The 11,586-nt window shown below is 40.9% G+C and overlaps 1 protein-coding gene across 1 annotated transcript in view; it reads left to right on the plus strand.

Annotated features, from left to right (window-relative positions):
• The window catches only part of ache (acetylcholinesterase (Yt blood group)), a 51,027-nt gene extending 41,139 nt beyond the window's left edge, over positions 1 to 9,888 (plus strand). Inside the window, exons 8-9 of the mRNA XM_084711859.1 lie at positions 2,458 to 2,633; positions 8,334 to 9,888. Of these exons, the coding sequence (XP_084567985.1) occupies positions 2,458 to 2,633; positions 8,334 to 8,455 (298 nt within the window). The 3' untranslated portion in view covers positions 8,456 to 9,888. The remainder of the gene's footprint in view (positions 1 to 2,457; positions 2,634 to 8,333) is intronic.
• Positions 9,889 to 11,586: the final 1,698 nt, after the last annotated feature.

Consider the following 11,586-nt stretch of genomic DNA (forward strand, 5'->3'; position numbering starts at 1 on the left):
CACAATATGAAACAAATGTCTTTCCATATTCCATATTCCATATTATTCTGATTGTCTGGGGACACATAATGGACGTCGTTTCTGGGGTGAAATTTTAAATGAATTAAACTGGATTAGGATGCATCAGCCATTCATAAGTTCAGTTTGAACCTAAAGTCCTTCCTATATTCTTTGTAACTACTGCTTAGTTCCAAGTGATTTACAGAATCTGATTGCACCATTAAAAAATAAATTATTTAGCAATCTGGGAGCCCACTGGCTATCATCTGATGACGATTTAATCTCTTGGGGCAATGGGAAATGTTTTGGGGCTGCATGCTGCAGACCATTACATCAGCAAAGTAAAATTACAAATATTGCTTGAAAAATTGGCCCAAACAAAACAACTGACAATGGATTCAGCCCATCATCGATATATTCATCCAGTCACCCAACCCTAACCTTAACTAAAGCCAGCTAAAACATGATTGGTCATTACTACTCTGACTCCAAACAGGAACCAAAGCACTTACAATACCAAATTTTTGTCCCTTATGTACAGATTCTGCATATTCATGTGCAGATATCTGTTTATAGAGATTAAGACTTTAGTAACGTGTAAATCAATTGCGAGGAAACAAATGCAGGGCTGTCCAATCAAGAACTATGAACTATATAATAGGGCTGGGCAGTATGACAAAATTTTCAAATCACGTTTTTTAAAAAAAAATCATATTGGTTTCACAGTATTTGACGGTATTTTTTTTTTATGCAAGTGTTCTTACCCACATTTTCTTCTAATGAGAAAAGAAGTACTGCAGTTGATTGGCTTTAAATAGCCCATTTTACTGTCATAAGGATTGTATCATGTTTTTTTTTTCATGTCCAGACACAGGTAAAAGCATGACCCCTTCAAAGTATGGTTACCATCACATAGCGGGGACGACTATATGATTAAACGTCCCCACACACATTAGTCGGCACCAGAAATACTAGCAGTTTAAGATTTTTAAAAATAAAATATTTTAAATAATTATCAATCTTTCATTCATGCATGATGCCAGTTATCTGTTGCCTCTAAGATTTTATGCAACTGCACGCGACTAGTCAGGGCTGCGGCTCTGTCAGACGCCAGCATGTACGAACCGACCGCCGTGGCAACACTGGATGTTTATATCAGCAAAGTCGGACAGATGAATGTAGACTGACAGAATAAACTGATATATATTCACTCGACTGGAGAAACATACACATACACAGACATAAACCTGCAAGCGGAGCTGCTGCTGCTGCTGCTGCTACTAGCACTGCTAACGTTAGCCACACTGTGTGTCAGGCTGGCAGCTAACGTTAGCTCTGGGTCCTTTACCCGCAGACACTGTGACCCTCTTCAGTCTGGAAAGGTGAAGCATTTATTGAGTTGTTGTCATGTTTTGTACATTAATGAGGCTTGTATTGCACAGTGCAAAGTAGCGCACATCTCAGCGGCATTTAAAGTACGATTTGGCGATTGTAGACTGTGGCTAACGGCTTCAAATGGCTCTTAATACACTATTTTTTTTCGGACAGTGTTTAACATCATAGATTAATAAATTCTGCTAAATTTAATGGCTTTGTGAGTGTTTTCTTAGTGTTAGGCTAGTCTAAATTAAATTTTGCGTTTAATCAACAGGGAATTTAGTCACCAGGATCATCTTTAGTGCACACGCTCAAGCAAGCACGCCTGTGGTGTTGGTGTGTAGCAGTGAAATGGGTCCCTGGGGAAACACTTTCCCGCTGCGCATGTTCCGGACGTTTTTTGGGCTATTCACTGGTATGGCGGTATATGAAAAATTAATATCATAACGAAAATAAAGACCGGTATACTGCACAGGCCTACTATATAAACAGGAAGTTACAGTAGCATCCCAAAGTTTTAGAGGTTAGAGGCAAAGAAGTCTTAGAGATATATAGGCATCAGTTTTATTCATGTGTATGACATGGAGAAATCTGTTTCAGAGTAAGCCGTAGAATAAGTGGGACATAAAGCATTAGGCTAACCTAACTGAGGCTATTTACTCATTTAGTCAAAGGTACGAGGTATGTTGTGTTTATTACCTCAATATTTTACTTTTTTTTTACTCCAAACAGGTTGTTAGCTTTGTCAGTTGGCTCAGTTAGCCACACATCAGTTAGTCAGTATGTGTAAATATTCAATAACTGACTTTACATAAGAACTAGTTTGTGTGGTTCAACCTGTTTTAATTTAGTCGTGTTAAACTCTACAGGCTAAGTATGAACTTCCAGCTGAACAGTTAGCTGGGGTAACAGTATGGGTTTGCTTTGTGCCATGTCATGCTTGCAAGTTGGCAACTTTGTAGTACAAGAGATAATTTTTAAAATCAAATTTTATTCAATTTTATCTATTTTTAAATGTAGTATCCCTCCTTATTCTAACAGTTTCTCTTTTTATCTTCCCCTCGTTGTCGTCCCTTTCAGAAATCCCAATGTGAACCATGACGGGATGGTTGACAAGAGGCGCTGGCCCATGTTCACTGTCAGCGACCAGAAACATGTTGGACTCAACACTGAGCCACTGAAGATCTACAAAGGTCTGAGGATCCAGATGTGTGCTTTCTGGAACCGCTTCTTGCCACGCCTCCTCAACATAACTGGTAAACACGGCGTCTGCTCAATGCATGACATCTTTAGTGAATACAGGTCTTCACTGGTCATCATTCTCCTAGTTAAACGTACGACACAGTCACACCAGAAAGCAACTCATTTTATTTTACACAACATCCTGCTTGCATCTCATAAGACTGAGATCCTTGTCATCCCAACCTCTATACAACAAGAAATGAGTCTCCAACTCAAATGCACCCAGCTGACACCTACAAGGTCTGTCTGAAACTTGGGCGTCATGATTGACAACCAACTAACCTTTGTGGTCGACGGGGACAGAAGGAAGTGCAGTGTCAAATGTGGTGCAATTTGGACACACAACACATTCTATATGAATAAATTTAGAATAGACAGGTGAACAGTGGCTCTGTAGCAGTGGGGGATGGGACTCATCAAAGTTTTTTACGTCACTGATTACAACATGGGAACGTCTTGATTCCCCAGAGAACAAGCTGCAGTTAACAGCCACTACTCACTCTCATGTGAAGTGTGGGAGTATTTTACACAAAGACCCAACAGTGTGGTGGTCTGTGAGCTCTGCACAGTGGAAATATTGTCATTTAAGTTTATGAACGCTACCTCACAGAAATTAATATCAGTTCAACTGATATACTTATCAAGTGTATGCTATATTCAGAACAGAAAACAGTCATTTTACCTCACAGGACGCAGGAGTTGCTGGGCTGTCACTGCCTCGTCCCACAGCAGGTTACGTGTTAAAATGTGTCAAAATACTGAAGTCACACAACAACACAAATTAACAGGTGGAGGCAGCGGCAGACCAGCTGCTTCTGTGTCCTGCCATGTTAAATGTTTTTGTCCAAGACGTCTTGATGGCTGTGGCATCAGAACAGTTTGCCTGACAGCAATGTAAAGTGGAGAAAATGTTCTAAAAATGTTCGCACACACAAATTTTTTTTAGGTGGTAGTACATTGCTTAGCTTCCATGTTGGGACTCCTGAAGGAACTGTCAGACGTGAGCTGCTTCAACATTTTATGGTGGCTGGCAGTGTACATTACCATGCATTATGGCACCAACTGGTATGGAGTGCGGATTGGGAAACTAACTTACATTTACTAATGTTGATAATAGAAAAGTAAAGTAGAAAAGTAAAATAATTCATAAGTAAATAAAGGTAGACTATATTCTATCAGTTTGTTCTTCTGAGGTACTGTAACAAGGCTGGATAATATTTCTCACATGAACCCCTTTGCAAAGTATCTCTTAAATCAACACTTCATTTCTTGTGGATCCTTAATGATAAACTTTAAAGCCTCATTTCCAGAGGCATTAATATAGTTTTCTAAATGTTTCTTCATTGTCGTCATGTTTGAAGTCATTTCTGCACCACAGCTGTTATGGTAACCTGATCTTACACATGCGCAAACATTGTTATTTTGTTGTTTTATATTTTTCTGTTAAATTTAACGGGCATGTACGAGTGGAGGTGCTTTAAACTAACATTAAGCTGTATGTAACTTATTTAATATTACTCCAGTGAGGAAATAAATCCATGTCATGACAAATGACAAATACTTCAGTAAAAACACTGATTGTCCGGTTCAGGAAAAAGTTCTCTATGTGACTCAGTAGAGCAGTTTTTTCATTCTCTCCCTCTCCACTTCCCTGTCTACCTTCTGCACTACACTCTACTGCTCCACAAAAAGTGAAAACATATAATGATACAAAGATTCAGCCATGTGTCACAGCAACTCTTTTGAATTTGAGGTGCAATATTTTCCTGACCAGGCATCTGACAGAAAAGGTAAGTTATTAATAATATCATAACACAGCAGTGATGTGGGAATCAAATGATGAAGAATTAATATAATATTGAAATATTCATGTATATATAAATAAATATATATATATATATTTATTTATTTATATATACATACATGTCTCCCATTGCTTTGCCAGCCTGAGTCCTATTTCATCATTTTTTCTGACTGGACATTAGCCAGGAGCATCTCTCTTGGGGTGGTCTGTGGCGGTGCGCTTAGCTTCGAAAGATGCCATGTGCATTATTGATCCTCTCAAGATTCGCTGCTCTTTAATCCAAAACCTTTGCCACAAAAAATAACAGATTAACACAAAAATGTAGCAAAGTTCAAAGGAGTTTATAATCAATAATACATCCATCCATTTTCTGTAACTGCCTATTCCCAGAGGGCCACGGGGGGCTGGAGTCTATCCCAGCTGACATTGGACGAGAGGCAGGATTCACCCTGGACAAGTCGCCAGTTCACCGCAGGGCTGAAACATAGAGACAGACACCGTGCCGCCCTATAATCAATAATGTACAAGAACATGTATAAATAATTCCAACAGAGAAACAATCATGAGGGAGAATACTGTGAGTGTGCTATATACTAGAGAAAATAGGTGTGTGTTGTAGTGTTTGTGGTTTGGGGAGTGAGCAAAGTTGACCAGTTGAAGTGATCAGGATAGTGTCTCCACTGCTGTTGTAACGTCTGGTGGCAGTGGGCACAAATGAGCGCCTGAAGCGCTGTTTTGCATTTGAGTGGGATGATCTGGTGGCTGAATGAGCTGCCCATTTGCCACAGAGCGTTGTGGAGAGAGAAGCGGGTTATCCAGGACGGCTCTGTTCTTGTCCTTCATCGTCCTCTCTGCCACTGACTTAGGTTGTCCAGTTCCAGCCCTGATCTTCCAGCCAACCAGCTTGTCGAGTCTGCTGACATAGAACTTCAGGTGATAGTTTGTACCATGTGACGTAGCTTTCTATTAATGCTCTGTACTCCTCCTCGATGTGTTTTGGATGGCAGTAATCTGAATTGAAGTCTGAGGTGTAGAGTTTGAAGAGGAATCGTGCCAGTACAGTTTCTTTAGGTGCATCAGCGTTGCTTATCACAACCTCAGAGGCACTGCCTTTCACTCTGACATACGGTGGCCAGCTAATGAGGTAGTCCATGATCCAGGATTCAGTTGCATCACCAGAAGCATATCCCTGAGACGGTGGGTCAAGATGGTGGTGAAAAGCAGAAGGGAAGTCAAAGACTCTCACAGTGCTTCCCTGCTTCTCCAGATGTGACAGGGCCTTGAGAGTCAGGAAGATGCAGGCATCCTCCACTCTGAAGTTTGATTGGTAGATAGGTTTGGTTGATGCAAAACCAGCCTCTCAACAGCGACATGTGACATAAGTGTGCACCTTCCTCAAAGTCAAGGAAAGATTGATGAGGTCCTGGATATCTGTTGCGTTAAGTAATCTGAGGTTAATGTTGTCTAGGGGCTGGAGGGCTGGGGGTAAGGGCAGGTCAGGGCAGGGCAACGCTGTGGGGTGCAGTGAGCTGACATATCATTGATGTGGGTGGGGGAATCATGGAAATGTTGGGTCGGGGACAGCTGGAGTGTGAGTTAGGGGCTGTCATCTGAATTTGCGAGAGGGGGAGGTGGCCATGTTTTTGGACTGTTTTGTCTCATCTTGGCCTCAGTTTTCTCCTTGCTGGTGTTTTTGGCCTCTCTCAGTTTCCTCTTGAACTCCTTTTGGATATCCCATTGGAGTTCCTTAAGATCCGTTGCCGTGAAGGCCTTTAATCTCCTTATTAATCCATGGTTTATTGTTTGGAAAGCAGCAAGCCTTTTTGGAAGGTACAGTGTTTCCTCACAGCAGGTGTTGTTGTCCTGTTATGCAGTGAGAGAGACCCTCAATGTCACCCCCGCAGTCCTCCTGGAACAGTTTCCAGTGCGTGTCATGGAAACACTCCTGGAGGGTTACCCTCAGTGTACAGACTTTGTGGTTGCCATCAGTTATCTCATCAACTGTTTGTATGTGGCCTCAGGTTGTGGCCTAATTCTCAAAGGGGGGGAGGGAAGAGGAGCGGTGCACTTCCCACACTGGCATATATAAGGTCCTGGATTGTGTTGGAGGTGGATGACTCACTTTTGAATTCCTTCAGAATTACACATCCAGGATTACAGCTGGAGTTGAACTCAGTCCCAAATCAAGACAGGCAAATCGCTAGTCATAAACCTTGACTTTTGAGTCCTTAACAAGTCATAATGTGCTCGTCACCAAATGTAATGCCATTTTAACAACAGAGCCTTGATTTACTGTCCTTTGGGTAACTTCAAATGTTGAGTGAGGTTAGAAGTTGTTGCCTCTCTATCACTGTGTTGTGTGAATTCACCAGATCCACTTTGTATGAACCAATCAGACAGCAGAAAACCATGACGAGTTAAGTGTTGACTTGCTGAGAATGAATAATGTTAACTTAAGGTGATTCAGGAAAGGACAGTGAGTGAGTGGATTTTTGGATTCACACTTTTTAAAAATAACAGACATTTTCATGTTTGTATTTAGGGGAGGGTGCCAAAGCATTTTCAGGTCAAAAGTCCAAGTGAAGTCACGAGTCACTGGTGTTAGAGTCCAAGTCCGGTTGCAAGTCCTTTTTGATTGTGTCGAGTCTAAAGTCATAAAATTTATAACACTTCTGGTGCAAACATGCTTGGTTAGTAGTAAAATTCTGGGTGTCCCGCTAAGCAGCCTTACTGACCTGTACAATAGACAGGTGTTGAGGAAGGCCAAAACAATATTAGCAGTTGGTCCCCACCCCCTTCACTCTGAGTTCCAGATTCTTCCCTCTGGGTCTTGGTTTAGATTTCCTGCTGTAAAGAGCAACAGATTTAGGAGATCATTCATTCCCGCTGCCATTTCCCTCCTAAACTCAGGTCCAGGAGGTAGATAGCAGCGCTGGAATCCTGTTGTGACTAATGTGACTACTGTTGATAATGAGGATGATAATGGTCATCTAGGGTTTTTGGTGTGCCGGTGATTATGATGATGGTGATATCGGTGTTGATAGTGTCTTTCATGGTTCTGCCTATTGTACTGATTTTGGTTATTTCATGTATTGTCTGATGTTATTTTTCCTATTACCACGGTTGTTGAACTGTATAGGTAAATGTGTATTGGGGTTGTAATATCAACCTGCCACTCCATATTCTCCCAAGCCATAACATTCAGTGCCCCCCCGCCATACCGTCTGTAAGTTCTGGTGTGTGTTTTTGTCTGTCTTGCTGCAAAACCAATTGCCCTTTGGGGACAAATATAGTTGAAAGTTGAAGTTGATAAAATGCTAGAGATGCATGATTTGCAACACGAGTAGTGGAAATTATCAATTTTGCATTAAAACTTTCATGTTCACTGAAAGACAAATGATTAAAATCATGATGATGTGATATGTATTGAGGTCTGAACCAAGCAAACATGTTTTTCTTTCATTCGGAGAACAAGATTTTTAGATCAGCTCACCTCTGCAGCTCTAAACTACCTTATTATAATTTACTTTTTCAAAAACTTTGCAATTTGGTCCTGTGATTTGGATATTGTACTTGGCCATATTGCAATTTTATTGCAGCTGTGATTAATTGTGCAGCCCAGTGAAGTGCTCATGATTCACAATGTGTAAAGCGGACAAAAGTCCAAAAAGACAAAATAAATGGAAAGTAAGGAAAGAGCTAAGAGCCACCTCCTGCTCAATGCTCAGAAGTAGGATAAAATAAAAGTAAAATATGACAGGGAAGAGGGAAATCACTCAATGTTCATCTCTCTCCTCCCTGGTGTCTTCCCTCAGACATCCTGGGATCATGACATCAGCAACAGGACAAATGGCACAAAGCTCAACTGTTGACCTGTCTTTCCACTGTGTGTCTGTGTCCCTTCTCTCAGACAACATAGACGAGGCAGAGCGTCAGTGGAAGGTGGAGTTCCACCGCTGGTCCTCCTACATGATGCACTGGAAGAGCCAGTTCGACCACTACAGCAAGCAGGAGCGCTGCACCGACCTCTGAGAGCCTCAGCAGAGAGATGAGAGAATGATGGGAAGGGGGGAGGCAGAGAGAAGAAGCTGTGGCCATTTCCCTCCATAGCCCCCTGATGAAGTCTAACTTCAATCTTCAAACTTTTTTTATGTTTTCTCTGTCACTACACACAAACACTGGCACTGTTGATCTTTATTTATATTATTTATACTATTTATTTATGTGTTGTTTTTCTCAATTTGTGTGTGTCTCTGTGGAAAATGAGGGCTATGGAGGGAAGTCGTCATCAGTATGGAGGAATATTAGAAATGTCAAAGATGTGTCATTACCTCGAGTGCATGTGCGCGCATGTGTGTGTGAGTGTGTGTGTGTGTGTGTGTGGCTTGAGAGCCCCCTGTTTAAGTGTAATCTGGACAGGCCCGTAACACTGCACCACTAGCACTGCTGGTTTAATATTGACTCATTCGTCTTTGTGTTGATCTCATCTGCTGTTTTCTGACAATTCCTTCTTTCCAACATATCAGGGTTTTGTTTTTTGGACTCAACAACACTGTTTATTTCTGTCGAAGCCTTTTAGTCTTGTTCTTGTTCATTTCTACTATTATGACCACTATTCCCATTACCTGACATGTTCTGCTTGTGTATTTCTCCTGTGTTACAGCCATAAGCTGGGTTATATCCAAGTATTTTTGTGTGAAAAGGCTCCTCTGTATCAGGAAGCCCACTTTATGCTAGTTTGGTGTGACATGTAGGTTTGTGAGTTTGAGCCTGTAGATGGTGCATGACATTCAGCCCAACTGATTGGTGCCACATTTCAAATGTTCACTTTAAATCAGCTTGACAGTTAGAGGTGAAAATATCTACTGTAAAAAAAAATGTGATCAAATCCCCCTGCAAATGCATGACAAGTGCAAAGACAAAGTGACTGAATGAGTTTAAAAAGATTGTAAAAATCCTGGAGAGCAGTAGTACAACTGAGAAGTTTTATAAATCAGTAAACTGATAATGCCTATTTTTAGATGTTTTTGATTCACTAATGAATCAGAAAACAATACAGGGTGACATCAGCAGATGTCCAAAACCCCCAAATATTCAGTTTACTAAGCAGAAAACATTTGATGATGTTGAACTATCATGTTTTGGCATTTTAGCTTGAAAGTTTACTTAATTTAGTAATTGATTAATTTTCACTCAACTGACTAATCAATAATGCAACTGATTTGAAATCTGCTGTCACTAACTACCATAAGCAAGGGGCAGGACAGCCATGACTACTATAACAGCTGAGTGTGTTGAATGAAATGATCAGGTCCAATGATACTTCAGTCACAATACGATATTTTGATTTTGATTTTAAACATTTTGCATCATCTGAGTATTGTCACAACATATATTGCGATTATTACAGTTTTTTCAACTGTGAATTATTTTATCAAATCAAAGTTTTCAGTCCGTTCATCTCACTCCAGTCTTTTTTTTTTCCACAGTGAAGTCTGATTATCTGACCATCACTGTCATAAAAATCTACAGAGTGTAACCTCTGCTGACCTCACCAAAACTCAGCACCATCTAGTGGCAACTCATTTTAATATTCTAGTGTCAGAAACTTTAAATAGGAGAATGAAACTAAGCCAATATCACGATACTAAACTGTAGCAATCTCCTGACCCTGGTCTGATTTACTGCTTATAAACTTCTCATTTGTAAGAGGATGATTATTTTCTATCAGAAGTTACATGGTCTCACTTTAATGCTACTATATAGGATCGATACAGGAGGATATATAGGATATCCACCTTTGTGCTACTATACTATAAAATAGTAAATACCATACTATTTCTTTTGTTGCATCATCAGTAAATAAATAATTCAAGGTTTAGTATATATTTGTATTACATTTGACAGATTCCATTGCAGTGAGAGTGAATCAGTTGCTACACTCTTGTCATCCTTCACTTGGCTTCTCTAGTACAACACACAACATCGACATAATCGAGGTAATCCTTTAAATACAGTGTAATGTCTGTGTGTGTTCATGTCTATGTGCGTCTTTCAGTGGTGGGATGTGAGGAAGCAGGGCTGTAGCTCACACTGAGGTCACTGAGGTCATGTCAGTTGTAGCTTTTTTTTACTGGGAATTTGGGTGATGCAGCAACCAGGAAAGAACTTGAATTCTTCACTTGAAATGTCAACAATTAGTGTGGATTTTATTTGCTGAATGCAGTATTTTTAGACTCAGTGTTTTTAGCTTTGAGACCAACAAACAAACAAAGAAATAGAAGAAAAATTCAGTATTTCAGCAACAGAATTTTAATGATTATTTAATATCCCGAGCTCTGCTACAGTAAACAGCATTAAGACACCATCTTTCACAATAAAACATGACCTTTAATCCCTTAAAATCTTGGATTGAACAACTGCACTGTATTCTGTGTGTGTGTGTGTGTGTGTGTATGTGAGGTCCACTCAGTGTCATGCACAGCTGCGATGTATTTTCATTATCATTTCTGTGACACACCTCCCTCTCTGTTCATTCCACTCTTCTCTGCTTCATTTGTTTGTTTTTGTTTTTTTTTCTTTTTTCTTTTCTTTTTCCATCTCGTCCGTCCTCTTCTCCTCTCCTGCGTCTGTTCTTTTCTCTCCATGGCGTCCAGCCCCTCGTCCTGCTTTCTGCCTCTCTGTCCTCCTCTCCTTTAATCTTCTTCTCCACTCTGCCTGTCATCTTCATCTCCATCTCTAATCAACCTCCACCCACCCTCCTGTCATTCCTACTCTCTCGCTTTCATCCTTCACTCCCTCCTCTCGCTCTCGTGTCAGACCTCCTTTTTCCTGCTCCTCTGTCCTGTCTTCAGTCATTTCTCTTCCACCTCATCTAACTTTTCTCCTCTTCGTCATCTCTTCCCTTCCTCATTCGTCTCTCAGCTGCATCACTCCTCCCCTTCGTGCTCTCCTCTGTCCCTGCCCCCTCCCCCATCTCTCTCCATCCTCCTGCTTTCTCGTTAGTCTAATGGAGGCAGAGTAATTCACTCAGCAGCGGGGTAATGTGACAGAGCGCTGGCTCAGCCCCGGGCCTGCCAGCCCACAGGACACCATGGATGGATGGATGGATGGATGGATGGATGGATGGATGGAGGAAGAAAGGTAATGATGAGGCAAGGAGA

Source organism: Lutjanus erythropterus, chromosome 23 (assembly GCF_056507025.1).
Source record: "Lutjanus erythropterus isolate fLutEry1 chromosome 23, fLutEry1.hap2, whole genome shotgun sequence".
NCBI lineage: Eukaryota > Metazoa > Chordata > Actinopteri > Lutjaniformes > Lutjanidae > Lutjanus > Lutjanus erythropterus.